At 36.4% G+C, this 24308-nt stretch overlaps 1 protein-coding gene across 7 annotated transcripts in view; it reads right to left on the bottom strand.

The window, feature by feature from the left end:
* Positions 1–6751: 6751 nt before the first annotated feature.
* The window catches only part of CREB5 (cAMP responsive element binding protein 5), a 270328-nt gene continuing 252771 nt past the window's right edge, over positions 6752–24308 (bottom strand). For 5 of the 7 annotated variants that reach the window (XM_032236840.1, XM_032236844.1, XM_032236841.1 and 2 more), the window contains 3 exons: positions 19258–19485; positions 16708–16816; positions 6752–14517 (listed from right to left, as the gene is read on the bottom strand). In XM_032236840.1, the coding sequence (XP_032092731.1) occupies positions 14357–14517; positions 16708–16816; positions 19258–19485 (498 nt within the window). In that variant the 3' untranslated portion in view covers positions 6752–14356. The remainder of the gene's footprint in view (positions 14518–16707; positions 16817–19257; positions 19486–24308) is intronic. The other 2 variants (XR_004256939.1, XM_032236845.1) reach the window with 2 other exon arrangements.

Below are 24308 nucleotides of genomic sequence, written 5' to 3'. Positions count from 1 at the left end.
TCCCAGAATTCCCCACCAGTGAGAAACATTGTTATGGGAGAAACAGGATAAAATTATTAGAGAGAATAGGAAAGTTTTGCAATGATATTGACTTGCTTTCACTGAATCACTATAGAAATAATGACGGGGGGGGGGGGGGGGCAAAGGAAAAAGTAGTAGGAAGGTGAATAGAAGACCCAAATTGAGGATAGACCCTGATTTTTAATTGTATTTGGCATTCCTTTTATTAGATCAGGGAAAGTTGAATTCAAGTTCAAGGTATGTATAGATGTTCGGCCTGATACTAATATTACCTAGCAAATATTATAAGGAAAGCATTCAATTATGCCAGAGTCTGAGAAGAGGAAGAGACATATTGGGAAAGTACTGAGTGTTATGAGCCACCAGTACCTAAGGCAAACTAAAGCAACACCCACATGACACATGTGTCCTGACATCATCACAAATGGTGCCTTGGAAGGAGAAAGCAAAGAAGCATCATGTTCCTGTGATGCAAATCTGGTATTTTCTCAAGTACATTATGATGTCGAAAAGCCATCCAAAATGGAAGGTGCTTATTTTTCATTTTGATAAAAGCAGCAAAAGTTTGCAGTCACCACTGGTCATTGTGCAAAGGATGCAATTTAGCACTTGCAATAGAAAGGAGAAAGGAGATGAAAACTGTAGCTCAGGCCCTAAAACAGTCATATCGGTCTTGAACAGTCCTTCTAAACTCTCAGATACAGCCAACTGCAACCTAGTGGTGTGGTGTGACTCCATCTAAATTGTAGCCATGACCCTTTTAAACAAAATTAAGTATGGCCCTTGGCCAGAAAAAGATTTCACAACCCTGCAGTCAGTCTTTGAGAACAACATCCTGTTTGTTCAGAAATCTGACTTGAAACATTCCTGACCTATGGCTGTCCAGACTCCAGCTGAACATGAAAGGGACCTCATTACCTTTTTTGGGTAAGTAACTAATTAAACGTTTTTTTCTAAACATGCAGCTGGAATCTTCCTTCCTGTAATGTAGCGTCTATTTTCCTTGATCTCTGCACTCTGTGATGATGGAGAATATGTTACAATTTCCTTTTGTGTGACAGCTTTTCAGATACTATGCATGATGTGCAGAATCCCAAAGATTCAAGTTCAACATCTAATGTTGCCAATATGATTGCCAATATGAATGAATGGTGTTCTGATGAGAATATCATTGTATCATCATCATCATTATGTCTTATTGCACCTAGACAGGTACATAATGCTTTGAAGGCTCCAGCTTACATAAAAGTAAGCTTGGAATGCTGCTGGTTGGCACAATAAGTTAATGGATACCCATTTTGTACAATATTTATCAAAATTTAGCATTATTTTATTATAGTAGACATTGTGCCTGGATATTTCTTCTCTTATCAGGATTTTACTCATAGACCATTCCTGTCACTAAATTTGATCTGTGTGGAAGAGTTACTGGTGGTTATAATGTGAAAGGAACTATACAACAAAGGGTGGGTCAGATATCGACTATGTTCAGGCAGTCCAAATAGATTGCAGATATTTTGGGTTAATTCTTTGCATTAATATCTGTCTTCCAACAGTACAAAGCCTAGATCTATGGTCTGCCTGTCCCTGAAAATCCTTTTGGAGAGAGCTGAGCAAAATGCAAATCTCTTATTGGCTATGATTTCAATGCCAGAACCAGCAAAGGTATCAGTAGTTGTGTTAGGAAGTTTAACCCAAGGGGTGAATGGTATTTGCCCTGGTCCTCTATAGGCAAATTTCTAAATAGGCTCCACAAAAGTGTCTCTTATTGAATCTGGCTTTAAAGTAAAGTGTGTACAGTGTTCAGTGTTGGTAGTTCTATACTTTTTAAAGCTCATTTGGAATCAATGTCATCAACTGTATCTTAATTTCTCTTTCATTTCTTTCCTGGGTTAACTCCTTTGTTACCTACAATAGGGCAGACAGTGATCATATACCTGTGGCATGAGTCTTTTGGATTCTATTTCCTCTCCCTCCCACTTGGGCGAGACATCATAATCTTGGTGGCATTACAGAGATTAAATATAATTTCATCCATCCTAACCTCAGCAGGAAAATTGTTTCTTTTTAAAGTCCAAATGCTAAATCAAAGGCATCTTTGCAATCCAACGCAAAGATATTGTTGCTATGTATTACTATGTTTCTCTGAAAATAATATAAGGTCTTACTGTTTTTTATCCCAAAAATAAGCAGTTGGCCTTATTTTTAGGGAGGGCTTATTATTTTTGAGGTGCAGGATGGCTACTCCTGTGTTGCAATATTTTCTGGGAAAGCTTATTTAGCGCATGTGCTCAAAAGCCCAATTGGGCGTATTATCTGGGGACGTCTTATTTTCGGGGAAAGAAGGTATTAGTTCAATTAATTCTCTAATAAGCTCTGAGCTACAATTTATTGTCATTAGAATACATCTTGCATTGCTGGGTCATTATAAAAAAAAAACTAGAAAGCCTTCCATCTTGCCAAACTCTCCTTTCTCCATTTCATAGCTGGAAATTAATGGACTAAACTTTTGCCTTGCATCCAGTGGTGGGATGCAATTGGTTTAACAACCAAATTGGTGAGCATGCGCATGCGCACTTTGCACATACGCGTGCCTAACACACGATTTGTATGCACTTGCAGCATTCAAAAACTGTCCATTTAAAGTTAAAAAACTTACCTTCTATGTCAGCGCCAGTGAATAAAATAGCTGACTCATGGCAATCTGCTGTGCCGCGTAAATCGACCAAACTAAAAAACCAGGTAAATGTAAGACAGGAAAAGGCAGGGGCAGGTGGGCGGGGCCAACTGCTCACCAGAACTACCGGTTCACCCAAACTGGTTGGCTGAATCCCACCCCTGCTCACATCCTACAAATGAACTATCCCCCCCTTTGGGAAACATAGATCTTGAAACACAGAAAATAATAGAGATTGGCTTTATGATTGGCTTTATGTTCCCTTTCCCCTTTGAGTTGTTCGCCGCCCTGAGTCCCTCCTGGAGAAGGGCGGCATACAAATAAACCAAATAAAAAATAAAATAAATAAATAAGAGGATAACAAATATACTACAATAGTATAACCATCCACATTTTTATCTTGGTATTATTTTGAAAATGCCTTTAAAATCCCTTAATGTTCTCCAAGTATCTCAAAGGGAGGGTGTTTCTTTTTTGACAAGACCTCTGACCTTGTAGAGTTGGTTAAGTGAAAGTTGTTACCTATTATGTTCCTCTCTGCTACATTTATAGTGAGATCAGTGCCAAATTGTGAATGGCCAACTCAAGTGCTTCAATCTTGAAAAACTGAAGTATCTTCTTGCAAATGTGTTCCCAAATGTCAAAAACCAAGTGGCTGCTTTTGTTTTGCTGTGATTTCAACTTAGAAGGGCTTAAGATCTTAGCTATAGCAGTGGCTTTATTCTGCAGTAACTGTTTGATTTTAACCATTTTATTACTTTATTTTACAATTTCAATGTTTTGTTGTGATTTTACTGTTTTATCACATTCCATATGTTATGACTTCTGGTTACAACAGTAAACCTAATTACTAATCAATATTCTCAATAGATCAAGTCAGGCTTGATCTTCATGAGTTGTGCTTGAGCCTCTGATATATACACAGCTGAGATGGTCTGTCTCAATATACTGATTTTACTGATTGTTTAACTTCAGAGGCTCCATTTATCAATTAGGTGAAGACCCCTTTTTTGTGCTAATGTTCTATTTCTTGAAAATCCTCCCTCTGCAATTCTACTTGCTCCAATTCAACCCACCTCCCTCTGCAGGTCTACATTATCCGGTCTGTCTATTTCTCCTCTCCCCACTTTCTTATTTTAGGAGTCAGGTGAACATTTGATTGATATTTTCTATTACTAGTTGTAATAGTGATTTGATTTTTTAATGAATGTTGGTTTGTTTTTAATTGTGACAGTGACTTAATGGCAGGTAACTTTGATTCCACAGGAATCTTGATATATTTGCATTAAATTTAAATACATGTAGATAAATTTCTGGAAACTTTAAGTATGAGAAAAGTGTGCTGTTGCTGTTTTATTCCAAACTGTCTTTCTTGAAAGAGATGGTTTCCTTGCTTTTACCAGATTTTTCTAGGCCTTTTAGCAGTTATGTCAAGTGTTTCCCTCCTGATTGATTACTGCTGCTGGTGAAGTGCTAACGGGGTATTTTCCCTCCCTCCTTTAGAGATGCCTCAATTTCCAGTGGGATGCCAGCAAGATAAATGCCTGGCCGGACACCCCCAGCTGATGATACTCCTAAGCTCCTTTCTGAATTTGAGGCAGCTTCTCAGCTTGCCTGTATCTGCGGCTCATCTTGATTGTGCTCTATGCAAATCCTTGGAGATTGGGTTGATCAGGTTCACTAATGGTCAGACTTCACTTGGTATTTGCTTACATAACACTATCAGAACACATGTCTTAAATATTTAATCAGTTTTAAAGGGTTGCTTTCATAACAAGGCATTGTATTACACTAGAAAAGCAAAATTAGGTTGAAAGAAAGATAGTCTGTAATGCCCTACAGGAAAAACAATAGCTCTGGGTATATAACCTGTGGAACTCGCTGATAAAGACACATTTCTCCAAAGAAGAACAGGAGGAGGAAGAGGAAGAGGAGGAGAGGGGAAGAGAAGGGTGATGTTGGTGTTGGCCTTCATGAACATGTCAGAAAACTCACTTGCAGGAATGTGAATGCCAGGAAAATGCAATGGTGGTCTACTTCATGCCTAAGCATATCTTTCCTATGTATTCATTAAAAATAAATGGAATAAACTGTAGCATTTTTCCGTGCTTCTGCATAAGTAGTATCACCAACCCAGAATTAATCATTTCTAAACTGATTTTTGGTGCTTTGAATTTTCCTGTCCACGGTCACTGACACAGGGATATATAAAAATTGCTCACAATTCCACCCACTTCTATAATTTTGATATGGGCCCAACTCACCCCTCCACAGTTGGGACAGCACCTATCTTTGGAAAGGTTTTGGCCTTCATTAATTTCATGGTACAAAAAAACAAAATCTGATTTTCTGTGTGATACTTCAGCAAGAAGCAAAACTTTACTTCCTAAATTTGTTACAACTACAAATTCCTGGCTTGCCAGGAATGTGTGGGTAGACATAAATCAAATACATGAATATTTGGCCAATATGTTTCAAGTGCCACCGAAGCCCAGTTTAGCCCAGACCTGCTTAAGTTATTCCCTGCCAGTGGGATTTTCTTTGCCTGCAAACCACCAGTTTGGAAGATCTCAAATAAACTGATCTTGCATGCTCTCTTCTGGAGATACATGATAGCCTGACTGGATGAAGACGATCAGCCACTAAGCCTAGCAGTAAGGGCTGTACAAGCTTGAAATGTTATGCTTTTAATGGAAGATTACTTTAGAATTGCAATCAATCTAAGAGCTAGCAAAGTTCTACATTTCAGAATATACCTGCTGGTGTAATTTCCAATGGTAGATATTTAAAAATTACATTTATGAAGTTTCTTATATACCTCCTAAGCAACCTAACATTAGCTGTTGAAATGATGGGGAAAAGGAATTGGATGGCATGCATCTTTTTCATTATTAGTGAAGCAATACTTCACCAAAGGGGGAAGGAAGGAAACACCTGTACTTAAACTTGGCTAAAAATTAGGAAATAGATTTTATTTTAAAGGGAAACTAATTTTGAAAGTATTAGAATGAAACCATTCATCAGACACATTGTGGAGTCTGAATTTCCCATAAATGAAGAATTAATGTAATTAGCATTAGAAAATAAAAGAGCCAAGAAGTACCAAGAAGTAGTACTGTTAAGTAATAACAATTATAATATTAAATAAACCATGCATTTAATTGCCTTTGAATACTTTATTATACTGGAATTGCAATGATATTAACATTTGTACAAATGCATAAAATTTATGCTAGTTAGAAAGAAGTGTAGAAATTGGTTCTATATGTCCAACATCAATGAATGCATTGTCCACTTTTAATAAATGTGTTCACAATGAGAAAGAGATAGAGAGAATAAGGCATATTAAAAGTAATTGTGACAGCCAAATATTTACAAATATGTATCAATTTTGTTTCTGTTCCCCCAGAATAGGAGATGGTTGTTTTCATTGTTATTTTTAACAGATTTTTTAAAACGGCATACCATACAAAAAGCAGAACGTAGCTCAAAGACTATTAGCATCCTTTTCATTCCCCTTTAACATTCTACAGTGTTTTCCTTCTCCCACTACTAAATTATCTTTGAAATCAATATAATTAAATAAAAATATTAACATGAAGCAACTTACATCAATTAAAATGGATTAAGTTTGAAAAATGTATTTAGAATTGATGACAGAAAGAAATAAAATGCATTTCCAGAATTTGTGAAACAGTTACTGCATTTTTCTTTAACTACATTCTTTTTTTTTTTTAATATAGAATCATATTTTCTGGAGATAAAAATGTTGTAGAAATGAACTCTTGGTAAACTCCAAATTCAAAATCTATCTCTCCCCAAAATCCTATTTTTTAATGATTAGGTGATTTTTAAAAATACATGGTGATAAAAATTAATTTATGAAAGGATTTTTTGCAAAAAGAATATATTCTATTTCCTGCCAATTTTTATAATTTTTCTGGGTAGAAAACAAAACAAAAGGATAAATTGTTCATACAGTATATTCATGAAAAAAGCATGATACCATTGGTAGAAATTCAGATATTTTTACTTTTATTTCCATAATTTGCAATAATAAAATAGCCCTTGAAAATAATCAGAATAATTTACTGCAATTTTTAAAATCCATGCTAATGGTTGATTTTACAACTACATAGAAACAACCTGCCACTGAACAGACTTGAAACTTAACATAACAAAACTATGATTTGACACAGGCAGAGCAATATCATGATCTTTAAAGAGAGTTGCTTCATAAAACATAATGTAACATGTTTGCTTCAATAAAAAGAGACTAAGATGGCATATTCCACATGTTATGAGTTTTATGTAAACAGATTCAAGCAAAATATTATCCAAGGAAAACTTTGAAAGGACTCAGATTTACACTCAGGAGAATTATCTCTCTGCTTTACAGAAACGTGCTGGATGCACATTTCTAACCCATTTAAGTGGTGTATAGAGATAGGAAAATGTTAGCATTTTCAGATCTTATTTCTTCCAACATTCGTGTTGATAAATAGGTATTTCTTCTAACAACGTAGCAGACTGTAAAATCAAGAAAACATCCATCAGTTAACTTAAAATAACCAAATATGAACGAACCATTGAAAACATTTGTATTCAGTTGTATCTGAATCTCAGAGATCGCCTGGATAAGTCCCTGAAGTTTTCTTGGCAAGGTTTTTATGATTTTATGCTATTGCCTCCTTCTTAGGGTTGGAGAAAATGATTGGCCCACAAGGTTACCCAGCCGAGTTTGTACCTAAAGTGGGATTAGAACTCATGGTCTCCTAGTTTCTATCTAGCCTGATGCCTCAACTACACTTGAATTGAAACATAAAAAGTAAACGTAGCTTCTTTTTGTTATCACATTTTATTGTTTTAAATACAATTAAATACAATACTTTTAATTGGATTGTTTAAAAATTAAAGTTGCTGTCCTCGTTAATCAAACCTTTCTGTGATTTATGGGAAATTCCAATAGTTACATATCTTAAGGATATCAGTGGGAAGGCTGAACTAGAAGGAATTGTGATCTTAGCGCACAATATTTTACACCTCTAGTCAGACCAAAACCTACATACTATTTAAGTCAAGTCGGTATGGATTCAAAAACTTGGCTACTACTATTAAAATAGCTTTATTGTCTTTACAGAGCAGTCTGATGGAAAACAACATAACAGCAATTTATACACCTTAATTACACACTTGCTATAGTTCCTAGCAAGTGAAGGAACAAACCATTAGTAACTTCCATCAAAGAGTTCTTAACTTCTCAGCAAATTTGTTCCCAGAATTTGCAAATGTGATGGGGTCTCTTCCCATTTAAATGGTACAAAACCAGTAAGGTTTATTGTGCACATAATTTTCTTTCTTATTCTACGGCTTAGACAAAAAAAGTATAAGTAGGAGAAAAGTTTGAACATTGTTGAATGTTTTTCCTGTTCCAATCTCAGAGCAAAATTCTTTCAGAGCTAGTGTGATAAAGGGTGAGCGTGCCACCATGTATTATTGAATAATATTTTATGAATAAAGAGATTGTGAGGGAGATGTCTGAAGTGCAATTTTCAAATAATAATAATAATAATAATAATAATAATAATAATAATAATAATAATTGAAATGTAATATGTTGCTAATTAGTTGTAATAGTTTCCATTTTCTAGGCACTGTTTTAAAATTAAAACAGAAATAAATCTTTATTTCCTGTCTCCACTATCATGGCAATATGTTGGCCAATCTGATCTTATTCATAATGAAACTTCAGTAATTTAAAGCTACTGAAGACTGTTTAGTTATAAAAATAAGAAGTACTGACAAGATGATTTAGTGCAACTCACTAGGTAATTATTAGAAAAAAAGTAAAGCACCAGGCAGGATGACTTGCTTTTAATATATAGCTTTCCAGTTATATGGGTTATTTCTTTTTAGCAGACCTTGCACACCTTCAACAAAGAAACAAAAACAAAAAAAGAACAATATGTTTGTTCATTTTGGTTGCTACAGAAAGCAGATACTGCTCTGAGAAAAGAAAATCAGAGAAAACAGAACTGAATTCTGGATAAGTCCAGGAAGCATATCTCAGCAACTACAGTCATATAAGATGAGTAACTCCTGCTGGCAATATTCCAAAATCACTCTTTTAAGTATATATATAGAGATTTATATTTATATATTTTTATATATTACATACACTTACACTGAGAGTTGTGCACTGTAACTTTAATGGGGAATTCACCAAAATGTACTATTGCCAACCTGTTTTTTTTTTAAAAAAAAAAAATTTCATTGAGGCTTGCTCGAGTAAAGATGCATAATCACCACTTGGCGATTATTCCCAAAGTAATTCAGAAAAATGTAAACAGATTCGGTAGAAGAATACTGTTTAAATGGAATGTTAAAAATAACATTTAGTAATAAATACTTTATAAAATTCTCTGTGAATACAACATTTAATAGATTCCTGGTTTGGGTTTTTTGTTGTTATTTTAATTCACTTTGGTCCTCATTAGTTTGCATAAATCCACCATATACTTTTTTCATTTTCTTTTGTTTTGTAGGAAAAATGTTGGCTACAAAGCAGGAGACAATTAAAAGACATTTTATAAAAACACAAATACAGATATATACTCACCATATAGTAAATATTGTTATTTTAAAAATATAGATTTCACCCTACAGCTATAGCTAGCTTGTTAGTAAAGAGAAGAGCGGTTATGTTGAAATGTTTGCTTTTGATTATTTGCCATTCACTTTCTATTTCTTTTAATGGCTTGCATACTTTTACAAAAATGCACAATCATGCAATAAAAAAGCTCACCATTATCATAATAAATACTCTAAAGTAACTGTCATTTAGATTACAATATAGAAATATGGCTTGCAGAAAAGCTTATGTAGCATAGATATTTTGTATTGCAATCCAGCCCTTTTTGATAAATAATTTGCAGTGTTTGGGTTTTTCCCCCCTTCTCATTGTACTTTATATTTAATTGAGTTTTTGGACAGATAGCAAGATTCAGTTTCAGTCTTTGTGTAATTAGGCCTCATTCTGTCCTCAGTAAATTAGGCAAGGCTCCCAGATCTGAGCTACAGAATTTCGAGTAACAATGAGACACCCAAATGTAAATGTTTGATGGCATCTAACATTATTCAGCTGTTGTGAACTCAAATCTTGTATCTTTAAGTTTGAGAAAGGGAGAGGTTATTTTAATTCAGATACAAAGTTGACAGGGAACTCAAATGATGGGTAAGTTAATTAGTTTTATCACTAAAAATATGCAAAGTAACATCCAGGTTTTTAATTTTTTCTTTGTTTCAGCCTTCATATGATTGTCAGGCAGACGTCTAGAGGTGAGACAGAATTCTCCTAAGAACATTCAGAATTACTTGAACTCTAGATTCCAAGAGTAAGTAATTTCTCCACAGTTTGGTGATACTTATAAGAAAGTGATGAATATAGTGTAAATGAGGAATGCTCTGTATTAGTTCACTGGTATTACATATTGGAGTTGGTAACAGTATTTATATATATAGTAGTGATTTGATGTTTATCCTGGGAAAACACATGGCATTATGTTCTATTTTGATTTAAAAAATGCATTATTCCAAGGCAGTTGTGAATACTTTCTTTGAAAAAGCCTGACATTATTCCATCTTGCCAGAAATTTATTTTCTGACCAGGAGTGGCAAAAGTGGACAAACACAATAAAGTATATTTGAGCTCATGAAATCTCATGCAAAAGAATCATTTAATTTCTCAAGCACTGCTGAGCAATTTAGTAGCTTCAGGTGAGTTCCTGAATGCACACACTTGCTTCCTTTGTTTCACTTTTCTTTAATAAATATTTAAATAGTAGTAGTCTGAGGAGGGGAGAAGGCAAACATTTATTTTAAGATGAACAGCAGCCTCAGTGTTGAGTCCATGTATTTTATATGTGCACTTCAATAGGAAGTAAGTATCATTGAATTACTGGCTTGAGGGCAAAAATACCCTGGGCTTTTTGCATTGTCAACCCTGTATGATGCAATCTGTGGGAATAATATGATACATACATCAGATGTCACTTTCCTTTTCAAGAAAGTTTCCTCCCCCTCAATTCAAACACTTGCGGGAAAGTATTTTTCAGATGTAGTGACTGCCCATTGGACTGCACCATTCACTTCAGTGGAAGGGGTAGTAGTACCTATAGATTCCAGACGTTTGTGTTGTAGTGCTCATTCCATTAAATTAAACAGCAAAACTGTTCATATACAGAATCTTTTGCATTTCTAACAATGTAAAGAACCAATATGGTGACTATGTTTTCAAAGTTCTGTATTTCAACAGAATTTCTTCAGAGCCATTGATATTTTACAGGTATTGCATCTTTTTAGCATTAAATAATGCAATATAATAAAAGGCTTATATTTTTGATATCTCTATTGTTGATTTTCTTTTTAAAAAACCCCTAAACCTTTCAGTATTTATATTCCTTCTTTTTTTCCTGCTATTTTATATATAAAAGGGTATAATTTAGAACTATTTGTAGTTTATTAGTTTGTAAAAGATAACCTGGTTGGTACATTTTGAAAGTATAACAAATTCTGAATTCAGCCTGTGCTACTCTATTTTTAAAACATTTCATTTTTGGATCAATGGCTAGACAAAACCTTGCAAATAGATAATGCTACTACATGTTTACTACCATGTCTAAGTTGCAAATAAGGGAATTTGTTTTCTTTATCCTTTTGCTGACTTCCAGTGGGACTTTTTGTAGCTTTTTTTTTTTTTTTTAGTAGCTCATTTGGCTTTTTGTAGCCCAGATCTGGCAGTCAAATATATGTGGAAGTTTCCAAAGCTCTTTTAGATAACTCTATTTGCAGATGAGTCTTCACCCTTATCCAAACTTATAGAGCATATAGATCTGCAATTTTAGTCCACAGTTGTAAGTACAATTATTTGGGGAAAGAGCCCATTGTTCACTGCAGAACTTTTAAAAGTGAAATTTACAAAGGATTAGGCTGCATATTCCTGTGAAAAGAGTCAGAATGAAGAGCTATAACAAACATGATTCCATTGATTTCATGCAACTTTGTCAAGACTAATTATAGCTGAATTGGAATCTACAATGGGCAATCCAAGTTACATATATTCTTCTTAAAACTTGAACAACAACAAAAAAAAACCCACATCGCAGTAATTTTCAAATCTGACTAGTTTCTACTGAAAATTTCCTTTAATTTTCCAGCACCTTCATTGTACTGTAAAATACATTTGTAGCAGTTGTATCTGTTAGTATACGCAAAATACTAACATATTATAAATATTATACTGTAATGTTTTAATTGTAAGCTCTTATAAAAGGAAAAGGTAGATTAAAAAGAGCAGCGGTATTTGAGTTGTTCCTAGCTGCTAAAATATTGATTAGTTTTAGCAAAAATGCAATTTTTCCCAAAATGCATTTTTTTAAAAATATAATATTTTTAAAATATATGAAAATATCCAGTTTATCTGGTATTTAATCCTGTTCAAAATGCATATTCTAAACATGAGGTCAGATATAATATAGCCTTGGTATTATTATCAAGGACGAGTTCTTCCAAAAATTGCAAACAATAGCATCTTACTTCACTTTTCAAAATGATCAATTTTATGATTTGAAATTCACCTGGATAGTTTAAAAAAAAACTTTTTGGAGAAAATTTATTTGGAACTGCATCCTTTTAATAACACTGAAAACATCCTTATATAAGTCAGACCATTGGTTAAAATAGGTATTTAGACTGATCACCAATGATTCTTAAGGATAGCTCAAGTTTTGTTTTGACTGAATCTTTAATTTTAGGAAATTATTCAATTCTTAATTCTGAATTGTTTCAATGAATAGTTTTATTTGGAAATATAAAACTTCAAATCTTATACCATAAAGAAGACCTAATTAGGATCTCGTAAGAAATGCCATTTCCCAATTATTGATTTTTAAAGCACCCTCTTTCATAAGTTAATTAGAGGCAGGGTATGAGAATAAGAATCCCCTTCCTCTGCCCTCCCATGCTATTACCTACTCTTAGTTATGTAATAACATGGCATTGGGTCACTGACCTGCACAATTTGTTTATCCAAAGTTACTTAAGTGTAAGCATATTTTTATTTGAGGTTTCCTTTGTTACTTTCAAATACTTATTTGTAAAATCATCGTTTATTCAATGAACCAAAACCAACTGGGTTCATAAAATATTTTGTGCTAGATTATTCCTTACAAGACTTAATGGCTGGGTTTGCATATAATGTTAAACCAAAATCAACCAACCATATGACTTAATATATTGGGGGAATTCAATTCGGTGACAATCTTAGTCACTGAGTTAGTGACTTGGTGCAGCTACAATATCTACAAATGATGGGCATTTTTCTTGTTAACAAAAAGCATAGTTCTGAAAGAGTGATATTTCTTACAGGAACAATTTTACAGAGCTTCTTTCCACTAACACTGTGATACCATTAGTAGCTTTACCTGAGGTAAAACTGATTTCAACCTTTACTGTTTATTAAAACACCATATTAATGAAATAAAAAGTGTTTCAGAGAAAATAACCCTCCCCCCATGCACAGCTGTGGAGCAGAGGCTGCTGAAAAGTGTGAACTAGTAAATACTTCTGAGAAAATAGCTGGTGAATCTGCAAAGCTTTTCATCAACGTCAATGCATCTTCAACGTTACATAGAAACTTCAAGCATAAAAAAGCAAGAATTTTAGTATGAAATACCATAAAGATTTTGTAAAAAGAAAACTTACAGTTATATGGTTTATAAGCAAAATAGAAAAGTGCAGAGGAAGGTCACAAAAAGGAAGAAAAAGAAAACTCCACAGAAGCTCAAAACCCATCACCCAATTTAAACATTTCATGTTCTGCATGGATGTTCCACTTTTACACGAGTATCCTGGTGGTAGGCAAAAAACCATAACTATTTGGTAAGCAAAATGCTTATGATATTAAAAAATAATCTCCAGATAGGCACATTCTTTCTGCCCACATTCAAACCCTTTTCTAAAAACAGCTAGGCTGAGAAAAATTAGGTTTATTCTCCTCCTTTCAGAAAATTTCAGAAATACGGAATCCTTTAAAACTCTTTCATAATCAGTTCCAATAGGTCAGAAAAAAGAACTTAAACCGAGAGCAGAACCCCAAGGCTGTAACTCCAACAGCTATAGAAACATTTTCAAAGCAGAATAATGATTTGCAAGCTGTAAGTATGATTGAGAGTTTAATGGTGCTGAAAAACCATGTACTTATTGCACTGTCAACAAGTGTATGGCTGTTTCATATTTTTAAGCTTCAATTTTTTGGCTAATGATACTGTTATAAGATGCTTCGGTGGTGCCAACCAGCAGTGATAAGAAGGAAAATGGTTATGTACAGAAACAGTTTGGTTACAAACAAATGAAGAAGAAACCGGTACCAGAAAATTAGAGAAAGCACCAAGCATCTCCCAAGCTGATAGCATAATCATTGCATAAATCCCTTTATTATTACTAAGCATAAACAATGTTTTAATAACTAAAAAAATTAAACTCGCAAGTCTTTGGGGGCTGAAGAGTCCTTCAAATCAGAAATAATCTTGAGAATGCAATGCCTTTAACAGAAAGAAAAAAACCTGATATTTATCATCACAGTTGTTTGATGACTCAATTTTAAAGGACTGGGTTCATGTCTTTTTGATGGCTTGCAAGCTGGCTGAGAGTGGAGCCTCCAACATCACCGACGGCAGAGGAAGTAGTAATAGTATTCTGCTGAATGACTTGTTTCTGTGAGCAGGTTGGACCAGGACTAGAAGGAGGACTATTTTCGGGACCTGCACAGAATAAAAAAGAAGCTTCATTCCAGGTAGGTATTATATATATATATATATATATATATATATATATATATATATATATATATATATATATATATATATATATATATATATATATATATATATATATATATATATATATATATATATATGCAGAGCAAATAATGAGAAAGCAGACTGCAATACAAAATGTTTAGCTGCAAAAAAACTGGAATTAATATTAGAGAACCACTAAAACTAAGGAATAGCAGAAATAAAGGAATCTGTAGAGCTGTCTTCATACTATGGATACTACATTTCTACTTTAAGCTATGTCTGCATATAGCACTTTTAAATAATGGAAAGATACCTCAGTGTAAGTAGTAAGTCAGCAGAATGCTACTTGCATTGACCGAAGTATCATCTCCTTTGGAAATATGAGTCATGTAGTCAAGGCTGTTCCAGCGAAATACTGAGTACTTTGCCTCTTCTGTCCATGCTGTTGTGTCTCCTTTTCAAGCCTTTTGATAGGACTCTGAATGATGCCAAGCAGGGAAAGGAAGGGAGTGCTAGTTCCGGATCCCCTCTACACCAAAGGGTTGATGGAAATCTGGAAGTAACTGGCTTTACTGGAGTTGCTGCACCATCCCTAGGAAACCCAGTTGGGCTCTGCCATGAGAAGAGCAGTCTCTGGAAGTACAAGAGGTTGTCACTCTGCAGATGCAGAGAAGATGGAGCAGCAGCAAGTTTTTTTCCCCAGAATTATTTTATTCTGAATTTCAGCTGAGGGACAGGTCATTCTTAATAAGGCAAAAAAACCACATCTGCCTCCAATTATTCCTTCAACTAGATCCATAGCCTTGTATCAGCTTTCTGATGACAAGTGCAATACATATTATACTATATAACTTTGCATGGTAGGTGTGCTACTGAACCTACAGATTTCTTTTTGTGGACGGTACAAATGTGTGTATCAACTGTACTATTTGAGATTTCAAATGCAGACTCTGATGGTAAAAAGCTCTTTCATCATATTGAATGCAAGGTATGGCTCCTGTTCCCTTGAATATTCTATCCTTTGAGGTAAGATCCGCCCTCACCTTCTTGTCCTTCTGTAAGAGCCTCAAAACCTGGCTCTGCCAACTGGCCTGAGGCACCGAATGGGATTTTCCATGTTGGAGGTGGTTAGTGGACTAGGAACAAAATCCAATCTTTATCCCATAATATTTTGTTTGAAAACTTACTTAATTTTGGTTTATCTAATATTTAATGTTTCAATGTTTTATACTTCAGTTATGGTTTGGTATGTTTTTTTATATTTTTCCTGCAAGTGCAGAGTCTGATCTTTTTTTCCCTTTAGATCAACCAAGTTTTGATTAATTGGTTGTGACTGGAATTGATTGACTGGCTTTTTAGCCAAGTTTGACATTTTGGGCTAAGAAAAAGTGTCTGTCTCAAAATCACCCAGCTATCTTTCATGGATAAGGTGAGATAAGGTTAGACTAGAAGTCTTAATCTCCCTTAACCATTAGGCCAAGTTGATAAATGTGTATGTTTTGTTTATGCGCATGCAATGTATGCCTGTGCATACATGTATGTATACAGTATGTGAATATGCATGCAAAAACACACACAGTGCACAATAAAAGTTCTTAATACAGTCATATGCAGAGTTATGCAATAGAAAAGCAAACAATTAACTAGAGAAAGATTTTGAACAGGCACAATATCTTACATTAGCATGCTGTCTAGAGAAAGTTGTCAATATCCATTTTGAAATTTGGAATTTATTTTACCCTGTCTTATAAGTAAAGTTACATTGTTAAAAATGTAATATTATATTTTATTATGTCAATAATAATTTTTTGAATGTAATACTAATTATGTTTCTTATTTTGTGAGCTCTGTACTGTTAATGTTTTAGAAACTATATCTGTTCTTTAAAAAAAGATATTGCTTCTATAAAATATTTAGTAATGATTAAATAACTAATCAACTTTGCCAGTGGCTTCCACAATACTTAAGATACTTTTGGAAAAGTTTTTGAGATGCCTCTAATAAATTCTTTTTATAATTATGTGTCTTTTATTTGATAGCCACTGCTAATTCAATGCCATTCCTAACGATGTATTAAATACTTGTTCAGGTATCGAGGTGAGCTGAAAAAATGAAATCTACTATTAGTATATACTATCAGATAACACTTACTTAGGTATCCTTGTGATTCTTTCTGCATGGCTGTTATGGGACAGTCTTTATGGGTTAACAGCAACTGTTTCAGCTGCGCTACCTCATTTTTCAACATGGAAACCTCATTCTAGAAAAGAAAAAAAAAGATAATTTTATTTTAGTAAGTAGGAGGACAAGGAGCTGAGAAGCATTGCTCGGGGCCTGATTTTTTGTACGATCCTTTTTTCCTAGGAAAAACACAGGAGGAAATCTGTGTTCTGGGATATGCTTTTACAGCCTATTTTGAAAGCTTTGAAGCTGACTCATTTTTATGACAATTTAAATTGTCAGAGTGGAAGAATTGATAGCAAGAAGCTTTCTTGGTAATCTGATTTTAACAGCCTAATCATTTGCTTTGTTGCTCAGTAACAGCACAAACAGAGCCCGGATTCTGCAGACATAGGAGGATCTGTAGAAAATAGAAATCTATAAGATGATGGACAAAACATTGTGATGTAAGGCCCATTATTTTCTGTACATGTAGCATGCATGTGTGTGGAAATGGGTACAGCTTTGATTGTGATGCATGTCTACCCACTTGCAGAATTTGACAGATACCCCTGCAGACAAACTAAATTATGAAATGACATAGCAGAGAAATAACTTTTCTTTATTTTCAATCATCCTGCTTTGTCATCAAGGTCAAATGTGAAAGTGGCTGTTTAAAACTTTAAAGTTATGGATTCCTGTTCAGATTACTTTTTGGGTGGTATTCCAGAGGCTGCACTTTGTCAAATTTAAAAAAAGAATTTTGTTACATTTAAGGATCCTCCCCTGCATTGAATAATATTGTTCTCCTGTAGTACTAACTTTTGGAAAACCTGGGGAATTAGACCCAAGAAAGTCAACTCCCCCCCAAACCAGCATTCTGTTCACAAAGGATAAACATGAAGACTCAAAACAAGTTTTAACTGCTTTTAAATTTTTTTACAAAGAACAAGTTGAATTGCCCAAAAATATATTTATCTATATAGTACAAGTTAGGAAAGTCAGACAGAATTAATCAGAGACAGAAATAAAGATGGTTGATAGATATTCCTGTCCTGAATTTCTATCCCTAGAAATTCATAAGCCGGTTTATCTTTGTTGAAGCTTATGTCCATCCATTCATTCAGAAAAGACTATTAGGAATCAGATTTCCTGGTCTTTTGGCTGCATTTGCATAATATAGTAACACACACACACACACACACACACACGCACACATCGCCAAAGCTTAATTTACTCATCAGGTGATGTGATACTGTACAAAATACTTTTGAAGAAAGAAAAAAAAAACATTGCATAGAACAATAATATGCCTTTACCCTCTCCAGATATTCAGACCATCTTAATTTAGATTTCTTATTAAGCTGCCATTATTGTGTTTTAACTGTTCCTAAGGCCAATAATTTGATAGCCATATTTTACATATAAAAATATAAATTCATTTATTATGTCCAGTTATGCAGGAACTTCAATTTTTCAGTAAGTTAGGAAAACCTATAATCAAGATAAGGCTATAGTCTTATTCTTGTGTTCCAAGGGCAACAGAAATGACTCCAATTGTTTACATTAATCCCAATGGAAGTAGTGTGTTGTTTCAAGATGAGGCTTTTGATACGACTCACTTTTATCCTCAGAAATTAATGGGCAGGGGGTGGGGATGATATACTCTTGACACATAATCCTGCTCCCCAAATGCCATCAACTGTATTTACAGAGGTTTATACTATATACCTATCATAAAAAAAGAAATCGTTCCAATGTGACCTAAACTTCAATGAATTAAACAATTTAGGCCACCTTTGTAGGGAAAAAAGGACAAAGCATTTTTTAGTAGCTAGTGATTCAAATACAAGTAGTCATTGACTTCCAATAGTTCAAAGTTACAACAGCACTGGAAAAAGTGACATGACCTACTTATGACTGTTGCAGCATCCCCATGATCATGCAATCAAAATTCATGTGCCTGGCTACAGACTCATATTTATGACGGTTGTAGTGTGACGTGATAACCTTTCTTAATCTTCTGACAAGCAAAATCAATGGGGAAGCCAGATTCACTTAACAACCACGATACTAACTTAATAATTGCAGTGATTCAATTAACAACTGTGGCAGCAGAGGACATAAAATGGGACAATATTCATTTAACAACTGTTTCATTTAGGAACAGAAATTTTGGGCTCAGTTGTGGTGTTAAGTCAAAGACTATCTGTAATATACTTTAGGATAAAAGAGAAAGGGTTATGTCTCTTACTATCTTACTAAATACCTATCTCAGTCCTAATGAAGAGATGGCTTCATACTGTTAACTGTAAGTCTTTGTATGTGAAGAAAAAAAACAATTAAAAAACCACTTTCAGGTAACTTTCATATTTTAAAATCCTTGGTTAAATTTTTGCAAATTAAACATTACATTTGATCAGATTTATTGTTTTTCTATTAGAAGTTTAATGTAGTGCAACTCAATGTTAACCTTTCTTTGTTAAGGTTTCGTTGGCATAAAAACAAATAGATCCCATGTATCTTGATGATAATCTGTACCTGAAGTTGCATATTTGTCTGGGTGAGTTCTTCTGCTTTCTTTTCTAGAGACATCACCCAAACTTTCCTCTTCTGTCTGCACCGTGTGGCAGCTGCTCGATTTCGTTCCAGAAATTTCCTCCGTCTTTCATCTGGATCTTCATCCACTACTCTTCTTCGACGACCACCAGTGGGCTGTGGTGGTTGTAAGCTCTGTGTGGCTTGCATTTGTTGAGCTGCTGTTGATACCTAATAAGATTCATAACTTTTTAAAATTAAATAACCAGTAAAGGCGTGACACTAGAAGACCAGACAAAAAAGATAAACGGTATATCTCACCCAAATTTCAGACAAATTAACAAATGGTAGAAATTCTGAGACTTTACCAGATATCCTTAAATTATTCTGTATCTAACACTTTGCATGAATTGGCCTTTCAGAACTAGGTTGTGAGAGAGAGCTGCTCCATCTTATTAAAAATGTTTTCAGTTCAGCAAAGAGAGCATTAAGTTCAAGCGTGAATCATGTCAAATGTTGTGACACCTACTATTAATCAAACAAGGAAAGAGTCCCGGGACCTTTAATTTTGTTTAAAGTAATGCATTTCTCCTTTTCAACCCAGTCAGGCTTGGCCAATTCCCAAAAAAGTTAAGCTTTGCTGGGACTAGTTAGTACTTAGACGAGAAATTACAGGAAATTCTAAATACTTATATTGACTGAAAGGCTAAACAACCCCCTCCCCCCAAAAACCATGCATATAATGATCAGGGATCGATTCAAATTTCAGGTTTTATTTTTTTTCCAAAAGGGACTAAGCATCTGTTTAGCTTAGGTAGACAGTTATTGTAAGACTACAACCAATATATCTACTCTATATTAGGTATCTGGATATGAAGTAAATATAAAACTGAAACAGATCAAAAGCTAAAAATAAACATAAATTATTCTTCCATTTACGTATATGGGAGAAAAGTGGGAATGAATTTATATGAAGATGTTCAACATGAATTGCTACATTCCTTTATGTGTATGCTTTCTCAATGAAAACATCATAATTTTAGTTTATCTATTCCCATGCAGAATAAAAGATAAATAAAAATTAATAAAATGTGGCTTTCTACTTTAGCATAAACAGGTAAGAGGTTCGAGCAAATCATTTTTTAAAATTGAAAGCCATCATGATGGATTTTTTACTACAGAATTCTATTTTAAGAATTTTGATCTATTTTGAAATAAAATAGATCTCTTCTAAGTCTGGTTACAACCTGAGTGTATTAACTTTAGTATATGATGGATATACTTGTGGGATATTTATCCTATCTAATGACTACAGTAGTAGATAATGTTGGCGAGTTTATAAGATAAAGATAAAGGTTCCCCTGCACATGTGTGCTAATTGTTACCAGCTCTAGGGACAGTGTTCCTCTCTGTTTCTAAGCCAAAGAATCAGCAGTTTCGGAATACGTCTCTGTGGTCATGTGGCCAGCATGACAAATGTCAAAGGCACATGGAACGCTATTTCCTTCCCATCAAAGCGGTCCCTATTTTTTTACTTGCATTTTTACATAGTTTTTGTTAGATATTAGTAACTGTCATAATGGTTTCCACCCAGGTCCTCTGTTCTGGTGGGAACAGAGATTCAATCTCATTGGTCGAAGGTCTGACAGCTCCCTATAAAAGGACTGCTCTCAGACTGAACCTTTGCTGGATTGTACATAGTTGTTCTGTTACAATAAAGAGCTGTTGTTGCCTTTAGCCTGAGTGTGCCTTTCCTTTACCCAACCTAACACTATTGACAAAGGTGGGATTGGAAGGCAATGAGATGAACCAAAAAAGAGCATAGCAATGCAGCAAGTAAATCCAGCCTGGAGCTCAGCGCGGCTTCGAGCAGCCATTTTTGAGCAGCAAACTCAAAGCATCCTCAGAACACAAAATGACCATGCATGCTCCACCAACTCCGTATGACCCAGTCACCGAGCACTGGGAATCTTATATGCTGAGGTTCAACTGCTTCCTCGAAGCCAACAACCTCATGGGCCTTTCTGAAGGCCGAAAGAAGAACAAGTTCCTGGGTTACTGTGGATGGGAAGTTTTCAAAACAGCCAAAGATCTATCTGAGCCAACGCCACTCCAATAGGTCGCTTGGTCAGTGTTCCAACAGACGCTGAGGACACACTACACTCCCAACCGCCTAAGCACATCCACTGGCATGAATTTAATATTCGCAATCAGAAGGGAGGTGAATCAATCAACGAGTACGTTGCGGTGCTACGAAAGTCCACAGCGTACTGTGAGTTCAGAGACCTAGATGAACTCATACTTGACCGCATCACATGCAGTGTGAGGGACATTAATTTACAGAGGAGATTGCCTTGGATGAAGCCAGGGCATCCAAATCTGCTATTAAGTCTACGGAAACCCTGCAGCACCAAAGCACTCCGAAAGATGCGCGAAAGAGCACATGCGTATATTGCAAGGCTATAGAGGCCGAGGGCTCAGAAAGCGAGGATGACAGCTGCCGCATGCGCAGTAGCCGCACCAAGCAGGTACACAAATTCGAACCATATTTTCCGCCTTGCGCAAGCTGCGGAGGAAACCATGCCAGATCCTTTTGCCGTTTCCGTGACGCGATCTGCCAGCGCTGCGAGCGAAAGGGGCAGATCGCCAAGTTTTGCAGAAGCAAGTACTCCATGATGACCTGGAAGCCCCGAAGCCACCACCAGCAGAGGCCCAACCAAGAGGCATGGCAGCCGCCACCACGGCACTCAGAGGGTGATACCAGAGTCACCTACCACACCTCGATCGGCCAAGTCCGCACAAGGAGGTCAAAAAGGCTGAAGGTCATAGTCCTCATCGAGGGCTCTCCATGCGAGATGGAGATCGACATGGGGTCATCACTGATCATCATGCCATGGTCTACACTCAAGCAGGCTATCCCTAGCCTGAAAAAGCAGCATCTACACGCCCCTGACATCTGCCTGCACGATTACCAGGGAAACCGAGTCCCCATCATGGGCCAGGGCACCTTCCAGGTGCAATTAAAAATTTCAGCGGCCAGCTCCCAGTGACAGTGGTGACCTGTAGAGCCTCCTGGGGCTTGACTGGTTTGAAGCCCTGGGCCTAGAAGTGACCGGTATCAAGAAAAATGCCAAATTAACATGCCAAGGGTTGAATTCCTAGGGTACCTTATTGACAGCTGTGGGATTCACCTGACCTCTAAAAAAAATTAAAGCAATCCATGACACCCCTATACCTTGCAATCAGACCGAGCTGCAGGCATTCCTCGGGTTCGTTAATTTCTACAGCATCTTTCTTAAACAGAAAGCCACCGTTACTGAGCCCTTACATCATCTCCTGGCAAAGAACATGAAGTGGTCCTGGGGCAGAGCCGAAGCAGCCACATTTGCCACAGTAAAAAGACTACTGTCAGCAGACATGTTCCTAGTTCAGTACGGCCAAACCCTGCCACTTCTTTTAACTTCTCCATTTGCCGTCGGAGCTGTCCTCAGCCACCGCATGCCTAATGGAACCGAGGCACCCATAGCCTACTATTCAAGTACCTTGTCCACTGCCGAGCAGAACTACAGCCAGCTGGACCGTGAAGCATTGGCTGCAGTGGCTGGTGTAAAAAGGTTCCATGATTATGCCATGATTTTGACCTCATAGTGGACCACAAACCGCTACTGGGCTTGCTGGCTGGGGACCAACCTACTCTTGTGTCATTGTCACCGTGAATGACCAGATGAACTATTTTCCTCACAGCCTACACTTATCGTCTTGTCCATCGACCGGGCTCAACCTTGGGCCATGCCAACGCTTTGAGTCGCTGCCCGTTGCCAGAACTACTTGCTGACCCTACCCCCAAGACGCCAGTCCTTCTCATTGACTGCTTAGAGATTGGTCCTATCTCGTCTAGTGACATTGCCCACGACTCTGCAAGAGACTCCATGATCAAACAAATTTTGAACTAGATGTGGAGGGGGTGGCCCAAGGGCCTGTTGGGTCTGATTTCAAAATGTATTATTGTAAAAGAGATGAATTGTCTGTTATTAATGGCTGTTTGCTATGTGGGGACCGGGCAGTTGTTCCACCCAAACTACGCATTGCAGTATTACAGGCTTTACATGTAGGGCATCCTGGAATTGTCAGCGGTCATCAAGGTACTACAGAGACTTTTCTCCACACATGGCCTGCCTGATGTCCTGGTCTCTGACAATGGGCCCCAATTCACAGCCATGCAATTCGATACCTCCTTAGCAACACAGGGAATCAGGCATGCCCTGGTTGCACCATTCCATCCAGCCTCCAATGGTCAGGCGGAGAGAATGGTGAGATCTGCAAAAGAAGCCCTATCTAGGATGGGCCTGGGAGATTGGCAAATATGGGTTGATCATTATCTTCTAATTCAACACATCACGCCAAGCCTACCAAGGGCAGAAGCCCTTCTGAGCTTCTCATGGGTCATCGGTTAAGGTCTCACTTATACCAGCTACATGCAAACTATTCTGCCTCATTGCCCCCAGACTCAACAAGCAAAATTAGGAATTTTAGCATAGGGGATTCAGTTTATACCCACAACTACGCCGGGGGAACTCTGTAGATTTCTGCCACAGTGATAGGCATCACCTGGCCTTGCTCTTATCTCATAGAGCTCGAGGACGATCGGAATTGAAGAATTCCAATTGACCAACTCCGTGGCCACCTCTCCAACTCCATTCTTAGGCAGCCAGAGGTAACTCCTGCATGAGTTAGCCCTACCCAAAAGGAGCACGAAGTCACTCCTTCCAGAGTCAATTCAAACCCGAAGACATCGGGATACTCATCTACTTGTGTTGCAGGCCTGCAGTGAGCTCCGAGCGAACTGGGTCTAGAAGCTCCAGCCGCAGCCTGTGAAAGGTTCCAGGAGCTTCCACCAGGTGAAGCTGCAGAGCCAATTGGCCTGTCCAACCTGTCCAAAGAACATCCTATGGCTGAACTGCGCAGGTCTGGCAGAGCTACCAAAAAGCCCGTCTACCTGCGGGACAAGTCGGTTGATTCCATCTAAGAGGGGAGGGGTGTTAGATATTAGTAAT

Source organism: Thamnophis elegans, chromosome Z (assembly GCF_009769535.1).
Source record: "Thamnophis elegans isolate rThaEle1 chromosome Z, rThaEle1.pri, whole genome shotgun sequence".
Lineage (NCBI taxonomy): Eukaryota > Metazoa > Chordata > Lepidosauria > Squamata > Colubridae > Thamnophis > Thamnophis elegans.
Note: the sequence above shows the minus strand (reverse complement) of the source record. Positions and strands in the feature narration are given on the sequence as shown.